At 46.8% G+C, this 14,192-nt stretch overlaps 1 protein-coding gene across 2 annotated transcripts in view; it reads right to left on the bottom strand.

Annotated features, from left to right (window-relative positions):
- Nucleotides 1-1,521: 1,521 nt before the first annotated feature.
- Nucleotides 1,522-14,192, bottom strand: part of WBP4 (WW domain binding protein 4) — a 29,952-nt gene continuing 17,281 nt past the window's right edge. For both annotated transcript variants that reach the window (XM_082247612.1, XM_082247611.1), the window contains 4 exons: nucleotides 13,946-14,021; nucleotides 13,667-13,869; nucleotides 11,533-11,711; nucleotides 1,522-1,749 (listed from right to left, as the gene is read on the bottom strand). In XM_082247612.1, coding sequence (XP_082103738.1) covers nucleotides 1,542-1,749; nucleotides 11,533-11,711; nucleotides 13,667-13,869; nucleotides 13,946-14,021 — 666 coding nt within the window. In that variant the 3' untranslated portion in view covers nucleotides 1,522-1,541. The remainder of the gene's footprint in view (nucleotides 1,750-11,532; nucleotides 11,712-13,666; nucleotides 13,870-13,945; nucleotides 14,022-14,192) is intronic.

Raw genomic sequence — 14,192 nt, 5'->3', positions numbered from 1 at the left:
TATCCTTGTGAATTACCAAGTAAGGAGAGCAGCAAGACAACGCCGCCAGCTCTCCCTCTGCCCTGGAACCAGGGCGGTCAGTCCGAATCCCAGCACCGCATGAATCCATCTTCATCCGAAGAATCGACTAAAAACTAAAGCTGACAAAATAAACAGCTAGTATAAATCAAAGAAAAAACCGACATTTTCAAAGAAAACCAAAATAAAAAGATTAGAAAGGCTGAGACTGTAGCCCCAGCACAGGGAAGCCTAACTACTGCTGATGCTAGGCAGAAAGAAACTGAGTTGGGAGTGGTCACTGCAGGGGGGTATTGACCAGTTGGGACAGCCCCCATGGGTGTGTATATGCAAATGCCTTTGTTCTTTTGACTAAGTCTTTATGCCTAGCTACTCCTGCGGAGCAGAAGTCAATACCCAATAGTGATGACTTAGAGGAGGCGGCGACTGTCGGAGGACGTAAGAGAAAAACTAGTTCATACGTTATTGCACTAGTTGGCTCTCCTCTTTCTTTTATGGTTTATGCGTTATCAGCCCTATCCATTACAGTGGAGGGCAAAAAGTGGGGGTGAGTATTCTAGCTGAGGGTAGTGGAGCACAAAGGTAGCAGACACTATGTTGGTGTGTTTCTGTTCAGCTTACAATGGAATCTCACTGGATCATCACATATCACTATTCTCCTACTATTGGACTTCCAGTTATACATTGATTTATCCATGTGCGTTTCAATGGAATTTTTCCACTGATTTTTTTCACTTGATTTATTGTCCACTAATTAATTTTGGGATTGGATTTTCAGTGATTATTTGAACACAAGTATATATATCTATTTATTGATTTAATTGTTTGTTTATTTTGTTCAAATATATTGTGTGCACTTTTCTGAGTTGAGCGCTGCTAGGTGGGATTATTTTTATTTTTCACTTTTTTGGTATATGGGAGTGGTTTCATAATTGTCAATTAGCTGCTGCACCTGCAGGGCTCTAGGAAAATTGCAGGGTCTGCATCCCTTTAGAAGTAATTTCCTATTGGGAGTAATAAACCAAAAATGACATTGCTGTTACAGGGGATGTCTGAATTCTGACTTGTATCTTACTAGTGCAGACTTCTGGGAAAATCAATGAGCCAATTACACAAGCAGGAAATTATGTTTCTGGGGGCGTTCTGTACACATTCCGTGTACAAAACACCTCCAAGTAGCCATATTGCATTTTACAGAAAATAACAGCGCTGCAGGAGGAAAGGAAAGGTAATTTTTAATAACTTTCAATCAAAATATGACTTGTGTTGCAATTGTATACGCTATATTATTTTTTTTTATTTTCTATTTTTATCCCCCCACAAAAGTGGAGTTACCCTTTAAGCTTTAAAGATGGTTCCTCTTAAACAGAACTACTGAATAAGACAAATTTTGTTTTTAAAAGGCAAAAAAACTCAAATGATAAAAGTAAAATAGAAAAAGCATTTATTCACACCATACACACAAAAATTGCTATCCTTACAAACATACAGTTTAGAAAAAGATTTTTCCTGATCCAAGTCCTTTACTGATCATTCAGTCTCTGTCGTATGTTACGTGATTTTACATTTTCTAGCTTCCTTTTTTTGAAAACAGAAACTCCAGCTACTGTGTCCCCAAGAGAGGTGATGGTCTTCTCCTTGAAATTCACTTTTGGCTCCTGTGGGAGGTCAGGTATTGAAGCTTGTGGCTCATCATATTCAATATTTGGAAGCTCCAAATCCACATTCTCGCTGTGAGAAAAAATGTAGAATGATAATTAGATTAACTTTTTCTAACTATAAACATCAAACCAGCTCCCTGTATTTGGCTGTATTGTGTAGGAATTTATCTAAAAAGTATATTGATTTTGACAATATTCTGGTTAGAGAAACAATATTTGAGAACCCATCTTTAGTGTAGAATAGAGAGGAAGCGCTGCACAGCAATAAAGTTAGCAGCACTGCTAACAAGGATAAGTTAAAATTTATCTAAACCCATAAGCAAGCCTTTAATATATTGCACCTTACCAATCCTTAAAAATACATTGGATGCATTAGTTTTATTTTAGACCTTCCTTTTATTTATACCTGGTGATCTGCCCATTAAGTCTGTTATGTTTTACCTTCTTATAACGGACCAAGCTGTCCAGCAAAAATGGCAGTTAGAGGGTTAAAACAAACTATTTAGCACTGACATGGGTGCTTACAATGGTCAGCTTTTATTCATTTATGCAAAACCTTTGTAACTGCTTATAAAGTGTTAGCTGGAGTTCAGGTTTAATTTGTTAGTCAAGTCCATCTCAATCTACTAGTATAAGACTACCCTCCACCCAGATGGACAATGCTGTATTCCAGGAGGTATCTGCTTTATTAATTCATCCAGCATGCAGACACCCTAAGACAGGAGGTAGGTTACTGGCTGGAATACCAGGTGAAAAATAAAAGGGAAAAAAAAAGCTTCAAAAAAGAAACATATGCAACTTTCCAGATGCAATATTATATATATATATATATGTGCGCGTGTGTTTTTGTTTTGGGATTTAGATACAGTAAAAAAAAAAAAAAAAAAACACACAAACGCACTGCTCCTACTTTTCTGATATCACCCAGAGAGGGTTGTGTGATCCCGATTTAGAAAGTGGGCAGTTTTTTTTAACCACTTTTACCCCCTTCTTACCAAAGTCAATTTTCAGTTTTAAGCACTGTCACACTTTGAATGACAATTGCGCGGTCATGCAACACTGTACCCAAACTAAATTCTTATTTTTTTTTTTTTAAACACAAATAGAGCTTTCTTTTGGTGGCATTTAAAGCACCACTGTTTTTTTTTTTTTTTTATTTTGAAAAAAAAAAAAAAAAAAAAAAAAAAAAAAAAAACTTTCATCGTTCATTATTTGTTATAAAATTTTGCAAACAGGTAATTTTTCTCCTTCACTGATGTGCGCTGATTAAGCAGCACTGATAGGTGACACTGATGGGCACTGTTGGGACTGCACTGATATTCAGTGCCCCGATTGTCAGTGTAGATGTCTCTTTTACACAAGCTGGTTATTGGCTCTCTTCTCCTCTCCTCACCCTGTCAGTGTAAGGAAAGGAGTGCTGATAACTGGCCTCTGCTTCCATCCATGATCAGCTGTGATTGGACACAGCGGATCACGTGGTAAAGAGCCACTGATTGGCTCTTTATCTCAATCTGTGATCAGCCATGTCCGAAAAGACAGTGGGATCACAAAGCGGGCACGCGGTGGGTGCAACCACAGGAGGCTGTTAATGGACGGCCTCCCAGAACTAGACAACCGTACTGTAGCCGTCATTCGGCAAGTAGTTAATCCCACTGCAGTTGTGATCAAAATTACTGAGCCTAACAGCTTCGTGGTACTATATTAACCCTTTTACTGCCAGAGCAGTTTGTTGTTTTTTTTTAACACACGTTTAAAAAATGATTTTAGAAGGGGCGTGTCCGGACGCAGGCCAAGATGGCCGCATGAAGAGGGAGCTCCGTGCAGGACAGAGCCTAATCCGCAGCCATCCGCTCACCTGGCCTCCAGATTGGCACAGAAACTTCTTCTCCGGGAGCTGACAGGGACTGGGAAGCCATCCGTGCCCATATTTCGTCCCTCCTGCAGGGGATCGTGCCATTGCGGCGCCCGCGGCCTACCCGCGCCATCGCGGCCTAGCTGGCCTCCGCGACCTGCCACCACGCAATCTGGGGAGGGTAAGAGGTGTACTCCGCTTCACCCCCACGGCAGTCTGCCCTCCCAGTGACCCTTCACTAGCCGCCAGGCCTGCTTTACATCTGGGGACCCCGTCGGCTGTGGGAGGACGTTTCTGACCGCTGTTGCCCGCCATCTTGCCACTCACCCTGCACCCACCTTCGGCCCTGGTGAGTCCTGGAATACCCCCCTGCCACGGAGGGATAACTGGGGGTCCCATCTTCCCCCTTTTGTGTAGCTGCCACGCTCTGCTTCTCTTGCTTCCCATTGCCGAGGGGGGTTGTGGCCTGGACAAGGACTCTCTGGCTATTACTATCCTACAGTCAGAGGGGGGGGGGGGGGGGGGGAAGGGGGTCCTGAAGCCTGTGTACTGACCCCTTTCAATTGATGTCCTTCCCTGCCTGCCGTCGCACAGCCCCTGCAGAGTATCCCTCAGACTCACAAGTGCCTGTCTGCTGCTGTGAAGTTTTCCAGCTCCATCCTCTCAGCTCTGCAGAGTATTGCACCAGGCTCCACTGCCTGCCTCACAAATCCCTGTGCCAGTTCACCTGTCTCTCTGCTCCTCTTTTTTTTGTGGATTGCTATGCTCAATTTTTTCCTACATTAACGGACTTGCACTACCTGCCTGTGTCTTTATTCCCGTGTGGATTTTATAGCAACTGATTTGAAGACACTGGTCATGCGGTGCTGAGCCACGAGATCATCCGGCTCCAGCAGTTACGTATTAGTCTAGCTACACCTACCATATACATGTCGGCGGGCAATTCCCACCCCGCCGACCCTTCAGACCTTCAACAGAGCTCTATGCAACGTTACCTGCTGCGCACTGCGCCAACGGAACCCCGCTCCCCTAGACCTGACAAGATGGCGACCGGTCGCGCAGTGGGGAAAGCTAAACCCCCCCCCCCCCTCCACCGTCTCAGCCGGCCTCTCTTGGTGTGGACGCGGGTTGCACGGATCGACCTTCTCCAGCAACGTCCTCTTCCTCACCTCCCCAGCTCTTCTTCACTGAATGGGGGTCCTGACGTCCGGGATTGTGGGGGAGCCCTCAGGTCGGAGGCGGCCTCCCTTCTCTCGGCCTTCAGGTCGGACTTCGACTCCTGGGCCTCTAAAATGGAACTCTCCCTGCATGTTGAATTAAATGCGATCCGTCAGCAGATTTCCACTACTGACTCCACTGTTGCCTCCGTCACCGCTACTCAAGAAGCCCATGAGTCCCGCATTTCCGCACTGGAGGCTGCTTCCCGGGACCACCTCCGCCGCCTGCGACAGCAACAACTTCGCATTAAAGGCGGCGAAAAAGGAGTCGCAGGAACAACATTAGGATTCAGGGTCTCACCTCTGGCACGGACCTTAAACCCACTGTGACTGCCATTCTCAATCTGGTTCTCGGTAGAGCCCCTACCACAATCATCGAACTAGACAGGGTGCACAGAGTGGGGGGCCCGGGAGGTAGGGGTGAGGATCGTCCCCGTGATGTGTTATGTAGGGTTCACTACTATACCCTGAAGGAAGAAATTATGAGGAAGGCTTGGCAACAGGGTCCTCTAGACTTTGATAACTCCTCCATCCACCTATACCCCGACCTATCCCGCAACACCCTACACATGCGGAGAGTGGTCCGTCCCTTACTGGACTTGCTATGCCAAATTGGGGCCACTTATACATGGGGGCACCCCTTCAGCATTAAAGTAACTTTCAACTCCCGGAAGTTTGTGCTGGCGCATCCTGATCAACTAACCGACTTCTTCTCCTTCCTGGGTCACACTCCGGTGGACATTCCGAATTGGCTGGATCCTCCTGCTGAATGGGTGCGACCACAGACATCTGGCCCTCTTCCTCAGAGAAGATGGCGCTCCCGCTCACGCTCTGCCATACCCAGGAGTGGGGCTAGTCGCCCTCAGTCACCGGAAGCTTGAGTACCGCATATACCGCACTCTACACTGACTGTCCTGATGTGACCGGACCCTGTCTGTTGACCCCCTGTTTTCCCTCTCCCACTCTACCATGCTTCTCTCCACAGCTACCAGCCTTATCCGTCGGAGACTGACCTTACTTCTGCCCTTTGCTATTGCTATATCTTGCTGGGGTTTGAGGGGGTCGCGGAGTGACCATTACCGCTGAAGATTTCTGGTCCACAAGTTCTTAGTTGCTTCTCTGTTCCTCTGTTCCATGTTACTGGTGTTGCTTGCTATACAATGATGATGCTTCTTCTAGTTGGTGACAATTTGTATATGTATTTTTCTCCATATTTACTGCTCATCGCCCCATGGCATCCTGCACTTACTGTTTTAAACCTGCCCTTACTCCTGCGCTTTGCTGTTGTTCTGAACAGCTGGGGTTTGGGGGGACACCTGACGCCGCATGATTCTGTTGGATCTTGTCTTATCAGTTAGTATTTCAATTGCTAGTTCGTTGTTGATCTGCCATATGTCATGAGGTGTGACTTTCACCCCCGATAGCCGCGATTCGGCATCTTTCCCATTCTCCCTGTATTGAGCTCTGTTATTGTCATTTTTTCTTTGGTGTACTCATAACTGATTCTTTTAGGTCTGCTGTGTTGCCGGACCCACTCGTGTGCTTCTAACTCCCTCTTCACATTTCCACCCCCCCATAGGTTGAGCACGGTTCTGTGCCCGTATCGTATGTAACGTACGGTGTCCTGTATTCAGGCACCAGAGTTTCCTTGGCTCCTTTCCTGGAGTCCCCCCTGTCTACTCCTCAGTGTACCACTTAGTTTTCCCCTCCTTTTCTTCTCTATTTTTCTTTTCTTTTCCTATTTTCCGGGTTACCACTTCCTTTTTTCTGTGCCCCGACCCCTTTTTCCGGGCTCGGCTTGCATACCCCTGGTGACCTACTATCCTCTACCTGCCCGCTCGCGTCCCACTATGGCCCACACGGTAAGTACTCGCCCCCGACTGACCCTAGGCTGCTATAATGTACAGGGCCTCAATGTAGCTTCTAAACGGGGGCAAGTTCTATATCATATGCATAAGCACCATGTCAATATCTTGCTACTCCAGGAGACTCATTTTTGCTCCGACTCTGTCCCTGCTTGCTCCAACAGGTACTATAACCGATGGATACACAGTTCTAATCCGCTTCAGAAGTCCAAAGGGGTGTCTGTGGCATTTCATAAATCCCTACCTGTCAGCGTGATTGACCAGGTTGCAGACCCACAGGGGAGGTACGTGCTAGTTAAGTTTGCACTCTGGGGGACGATGTACACGGTCGCCAACTTCTACTTGCCTAATACTAATCAGGTCGCCTGGGCCTTGCGGTACCTTGAACGGCTTGCGAGGTTCGCGGAGGGGAGGGTCATCCTGGGTGGCGACTTCAATCTCCCTTTGGACCCGCTGCTAGATACCTCCTCCTCTCGCTCATCCCTCTCCTATACGAAGATACGCGCTCTGAAGCGTACCCTTCACGGCATGCGCCTTGTTGATGTGTGGAGAATCCTCCACCCGACATCTCGGACCTACACTCACTTTTCGTCAGCCCATCAGTCTTATAGCAGGATAGACTATTTTTTCGTGGATCAGGCTTGTCTTGATTGGTCTCCCGAGGATGGCATTGGGACGTTGGTCTGGTCCGACCATTCCCCGATTTTTCTCACACTCTCCCCCCCGGATACTCCGCTGAGAGAATGGACCTGGAGGCTTAATGACTCTATACTGGCGACTCCGGGCTGTGTGGACACGATCTCCACTGTCGTTAACCATTTCTTTTCGGACCACGCTGACGACCCTACGCCCCTCCCTTATCAGTGGGAAGCGCTCAAGGCAGTGCTACGGGGTACCTTTATTCAGATGGGTACCCGGCTTAAAAAAGAAAGATCGGCCTCCATTGCAGCCGCGACTCTAAAACTGCGCGAACTAGAAACGAAGCACAGCCGGACCCCTTCCGATGCCGTTCTGGCAGACCTCTCTACGGCCCGCTCCCAACTTAGAGACCTATATGTGGCCTCCGCCCACACGTTTGACCAGAAAATGGCCCTGCACAGATACAAGTCCCAGGACAAATGTGGACGCCCATGGGCTGGCGCTCTCCACCCACGCACTGCCTCTACGTTTATCACCCAGATTCGTGACCCTACAGGGTCCCTGGCAACGACCAGACACAAATTGGTCAATCCTTTGCGACTTACTATCAGTCGCTTTACCATATTTCTGCGTCCCTGCCCCAGGGTGCCCCACGGGCCTCCCTCGACGACAAGGCCGCATATGTGTCGATGACCGCCCTCCCATCCCTGCCTGCTGAAGCAGTATCGGACCTAGAAGTACCGATCTCAGCTGATGAGGTTATAGCGGCGATTGCATCCTCCCCTGCCGGTAAAAGTCCGGGCCCCGATGGCTTTACTGCCAAGTTTTATAAGGTGTTTGGCCCCCTTTTGGCCCCTTTTCTAGCCCGGGTATTTAACTCTATTCCGGACGGCTCTGCATTTCCCCCTCAGAGGTTAGAGGCCCACATATCTCCAATTCCAAATCCGGGGAAAGACCCCGCCTCGTGCGCCAATTACAGGCCTATCTCTACTGACTATGCCCGCTCCCAAGCTATACCCCTATGCCTGCTGACGGTGGACGCGGGGAAGGCCTTTGATCGCGTGGACTGGCAATTTTTACGTCTTACCCTGGAGCAAATCGGTGTAGGCCCGTTGATGCTAGCTAGAATTATGGCCCTCTATAAGTCGCCTTCCGCTAGGCTCCGAATTAACGGTTCCCTGTCCCCTGCTTTCAGCATACACAACGGCACGCGCCAGGGTTGCCCCCTGTCTCCGCTCCTCTATGTCCTGGTTATGGAACATTTGGCCGTTGCACTTCGCAACAACCCCAATGTTTGCGGACTGACCATTGGCCCCATACATTCAAAGCTGGCACTATTTGCCGATGACCTACTGCTCTACATCACTTCTCCTCAAAAGTCCCTCCCTGCGATCCTGACCGAGTTCCGCAAATTTGGCCTTATGAGCAACTTTAAAGTTAATCACTCTAAATTGGAGATACTAAATATCTCCCTGCCTAACTCAACTCTCCAGCGTATCTCGGATGCTTATCCCTTTAAGACAGGATCGTCCTCCGTTCGCTACTTGGGTTTTCAGTTACCTTCTGACCCGACACGACTCTTCCCTGACAATTTTGCCCCTCTCTTCACTAAAACCCTATCTGACCTATCTACCTACTCCACAAAACGCTTGTCCTGGTTTGGGAGGATCAATGTTCTGAAGATGGACGTTCTACCTCGTTTTTTTATACCTCTTTCAAGCGCTTCCTATCCACATACCTGCCTCCTTCTTTGACAAGCTACGCAAAGCACTCTCGAGATTTGTATGGCTTCATAGCCGACCCCGCTTGAAATATGCGACTCTCACCCTTCCAAAGTCTAGAGGGGGCACTGGTATCCCAGATTTCGCTCTCTACCACCGAGCGGCGACCTTGACGCGCTTAGTGGATTGGTTTCACAATGCCCCAACTAAACTGTGGGTGCAACTTGAACATCTTCTGGCTCCCTTCGATCTCAGGGCACTCCCCTGGACCCCGGTACATCTCCGTGGCCACACTTCTTTCGGCGCTTTAACGTGTCAGACCTTACGGGTCTGGGATTGCCTGAATAAATCGGGACGTCTGTCAAGTCCTCAGGGCCCCATGACGCCCTTCTTTGGATCCCCAGCGTTCCTTCCGGCGGCCTCGTGTTCCAGATTTGGCTCCTGGGACGCGACGGACCATCGACGGGTGTCCCAAATTCTCCGAGCTGACCCGTCCCTGTTGATGTCTCCTACATCCGCCACCCCCAGTGGTGATCGTGTGAACTGGCTGCAGCGCCGCCAGGCCCTCTCCTATATCCACACTCTACCCTCGTTGACTGATGTAAGGGGAGACCCTTCGGAGTTGGACTCTATCCTGCTCCAGGATGTTCCCCCCACGCACACGGTGTCTCTCTTATATTCCTTGTTATTGCGTGCCCTCCGCCCTGACCTACCGACATATACTGCTGTTTGGGACAGGGACCTGGGCCGAACCCTTTCATATACCGACTGGCACAAATGTTTTGCGATGACCCACTCGCTGTCTCCTGCTACCCAAGTTCAGGAGAAGGGGTTCAAACTCTTGAGCAGATGGTACAGGTGCCCTTCCTCGATCGCCTACATTGACCCACTCCAGTCGGACCAATGTTGGCGGTGCACGTCCTCTAGGGGAACGCTTATTCACATCTGGTGGGAATGTCCCCAGATCCATGAATTGTGGACTGGAATTATAGCTCTGTATTGCATGCTCCAGGCAACCAATGTTCCTGCGACACCGGAACTGGCCCTGTTGTCTTAGTTACCCGGCTCCTTCCGGTCGATCAAGAGAGACGTTTTGAGGTTTTTCTTGGCGGCTGTTCGGACGGTGATACCCAGACACTGGAAGACCAAGCGTGTACCCTCTAAACTTGAGTGGGCTCTGGAACTGGATCAGCTTAGAGACATGGAAAACCTGTTGGCGCAGGAGGGGGATAGGGAGGACCAATTCTCTGCTGCTTGGAGGTCCTGGGACATGTTTCGGTGTTCGGATGCCTTTCAGTCCTGGCTCGAGACGTCTGTGCTACCTGGTGCTGGGGGGCAGTAGTGGGACGTGGGCGGCCCCTCCTGATTTCCTCTACCTTCTTTGCCCCCTTGGCATACCTCTTTACACTCTCCTGCTTTATCCCATCCTCTTACCTTTATTCCCCTCTCTGGCTGTACCATTTACACCATAAGGCAATCTTCTTTTGCTTATTTGTTGTTTTTAGGCGCTTCTCAATGGAAAGCCGGGATATTTATCAATGCCTACCACACTTCCCATAATCTCCTCAAGTGACGCCAGCCATGAGAGTGTTTATACTGGTGTTGGCCTTTCCTTGACTTTTCTCCTATTTATGTTACCACCTGACACCCCAAGTTGCTGTTTTCTTGACCTTGTGCTGCTGCCAGGATCTGATGGACCTGGCGGTTTAGGTTCCTTATTTGCACTTATTGATATTGATTGTTGTATGCACTTACTCACAGTTTACCATATGTCATACCTGCACAATTTATTTCACTGTATGTTTCATACCCCCATGCTTCTCCCCTAACTCTGTAAAACCCTTCTCTTTCAATAAAAATAAGATTGAACTAAAAAATGATTTTATGCCTGAAGATTATTTAAAACCCCCAAAACATTATATATTTTCTTAAAGCCTGGAAAAAAAAAAAAAAAAAAAAAAAAAAAAAACTGTGGTAATTCCATGTATATCACATAATATTAGAGCAACAGTTTTTTGGTAAAATATAAAAGATAAGTGTTGGGTAAATAGATTCTCCACATGTCAAACCTTAAAACAGCGTGAGCCTGTAAAACGGCAACCAACTTCTGTACCCTAAATGTTCCATAGGTTACACTTTAAAAGCCTCACAGGTCATCAGTTTAGAGAAGAGGTATTGAATTCAAATTCATGGAGATCCAGTCAGTAAAATTTTCGTCCCGAAGGGGTCGAGATTGCAGTGTGCGATGATTCATATCCTTCACATCACCAACTCCCCAATTCCTTTACATCCCAGCCACACCCTCTTCCCTTATATCATTGTTCTCAGTCCCCCCTGTACACCCCAGCTCCCTCCCCTTTACATTAAAGATCATCCCTTCACATCGCAGTTCCCTCTTCACAGTAGTGTCCTCACCCCTCTACTGTATAACGTCCTACCTTACACAGAGCGGAGGGCAGGAGATACAGAAGGTCTGGACAGTGGGTGGGAGCTGGCCAACCTTTCATGGAAAGCTCCTTCCTTGCTGTATGACACAGTATACACACTACTACTACTTACTATGGGTCTTCCTCCTGTTTAACTTCCTCCCATGACCCATATGGATTCGCCTTTTTCGGTCTTTGGATGGGAAGTTTCTGAGGGGAATTATCTTCTTCATTGTCCTGCTTGACTTCATTGTCTTCCTCCTCTTTATCATCTAATTCAGGTGTCTCATCTTTTTTATCTTCCTTTTTACTCTGCAAAATACAAATTTTAATTAAATTGTGCAAGCCACAAAGTTATATTTTCCTACGTCAAGCAGCCTACAATGGGTGTGTTTAATAATTTATTTTCTGTATTAAAAAAAAAAAAAAAAAAGTCCACAAAGACATTACTATATCAGCATTTTGTAGTTGCACAGGATTGTTTTAGGCTTAAGTGTCTTCGGGCACAATTATGCTGCAAGCCATTAGTCCTGTAATCCTGTAGTGTAGATGATTTAGCTTTGGGGCACATCATTATTAAATATGACATGTTTACAGTACTCTCTCACCTACTACCATAACTTCTGATAAACTTGGGGTTCAGCAAAACACATTTTGTAACCTGGTTTCGGATTCCCATTGACTTAAAGAGGTGCCTCAGTCACTCACACTAGACATTGACCTGTCCCAGGATCCAGTGGTGTCCTTACCTGGCCGGTTTCTTAGTCAGGCTTCGGCCTCCAGCGCCAGCATACTAAAGTATGGGCAGCCAGCTGTCACTGTTCATGACTTCACAGCCTGGCTGCTCACTGTGCATGCGCAAGTCGTGCTGCGCCATTTGATTGGTCCTGCAGCTTTCAGGGATATGTGACATGTCCCAGAAGGCTGTGGGGGGAGGGGGCGCCGAACTTCTGCTCAGATCGCTGCTGCAATCTTACCGGAAGTGGGGGTGCATTTACCTGTCAAAACCAGGTACCCACTCCCACCCAAAAAAAAAAAAAAAAAAACCAATATGTGCTAAATGTGAAGGAGGAGAGGGGGGGGGGGGGGGGGAAGGAGGAGGAAGAGGGAAACTTCCCCTATTGGGTGAAGTTTTGCTTTAAAGACTGTTTGGAATCGTCCCCATTTTCAGTGTTCTCAAGCTAAACTCGGGTCTGATCCTAATTGCATACTTACTTTGGTTTGGACCAATGCAAGTATGAATATCTAATACCTAAGAAACCACTATAAAAGCCGACGGTCACTGTAGAAGTCAGCGCCCCTATAGTGATTTCTGCAATCTTTCAGTTCCTGTGGCAAGCATCTGCTCCAATTCACAGAGCACTTTGTATTTTTTTTTTTTTAATGAATACAAGGCATTCTCTGAAGGGGTAGACAGTGAAGTCACAATCTTCACCTCATCCTTGCCAAGGCATTCGGTTTATGGTGTTATTGTCAAGCGAGTGACCCCTGTGATTATTGTGCAATAGGGCAGCCACTCGGTACAAGACCTGGGAGATTGAGGCAATCATAGTAGTAGGGCTGACAAATACTACAGTGATTGCCAGCTTTCAGAGTGATTCCTCAGGCATTATAAGCTATGCATAGACCAGTGCCGGTATGCAATTAGGACCTTGGGTTCAGCTTTAAAATGTTTTTTTTACAAAGCTATTAATTATGCAAAGTTGTGCAAAATAGTTAAGTAAGCTCATGGCTACTGTGCCTAATGAGATAAGGGTATGAAAAAAAAAAAAATGATTGGAATGTTGTCTATGGAAATCAGAAAAAGCAGCAGAAGCTTCTAGCAGCCATTATATGTTAACCTTCTTGGTAAAAAAAATTCCAAGATGCACAAGCAGCGTGAGCCACTAATTCCAAGTTATACACTGGCAAGATAAGGGTGCTCAGACACTGGCAGAAGCAGCCAAACCCGCTTTGTAACAAAATTGAACCAGGCACACTTAGAAAGAAGGTCGGGGCCAGGTGGCACTGGCAGTCAAGTTAAGGATGCTCAGGCAACAGTTAAAGCATATATAAAAGGTAGAAGCATTGATTTTTTTTCTTTTGAAGGCCCCATTGAACCCAGCGGCTTTTTTTGGTAACCGAACCATCAAAAACAGCACTTAAATTAGAGTTCAGTTTCGAAATGTAAATTCATAAAATTTTGAATCCAATATCATAATAATTTGAAAATTTCCATGATGGAAAAAGTCTATTTTTTCCTCAGTTATCCTAAACAATGGTCTTACCCGGAAATTGATTTTAGGAGTTTTTGATACTGTTGCTGATGTGTCTTCCTCTGATTGGCTGGACTCATCTGAGGTCTCAGGTTTTAACTCCACGCTGTCAGCCTCTTTCTCTACTGCGGTATCTGGTTTGTCTGAGGAACTTTCTTGATCTTCTTTAGATGGAAGACCACATTCAAACTCCTCTGGTTTTTCCCACCTGGATTCTGCAAAAATAAAACCCCATTTAATTACTGCAGTCAGGGTAATGGATAGGCTACGATTATTGGTAGAAGCCCATACCTCCTGTTTCAGTATTGTAGTAGTATGTATACCCCTCTTCAGATACACCTTCTACCCACACAGATTTGGCTCCTTGCTATTTAAAAAAAAAAAAAAAAATCGTATCAGAAAAGCCAAATCTGCAAAAACGTCACACAAAACAAACCATCACAGGATTTATATGACTGTTGACCTTTAGGCCCCTTTCACACATGCACACCATTCATTTCATTAGTTCAGTCACGTCAAAAAGGATGAAGCAATCATC

This window comes from Pelophylax lessonae, assembly GCF_965119305.1.
Source record: "Pelophylax lessonae genome assembly, chromosome: 2".
In the NCBI taxonomy this organism is placed as follows: Eukaryota; Metazoa; Chordata; class Amphibia; order Anura; family Ranidae; genus Pelophylax; species Pelophylax lessonae.
Note: the sequence above shows the minus strand (reverse complement) of the source record. Positions and strands in the feature narration are given on the sequence as shown.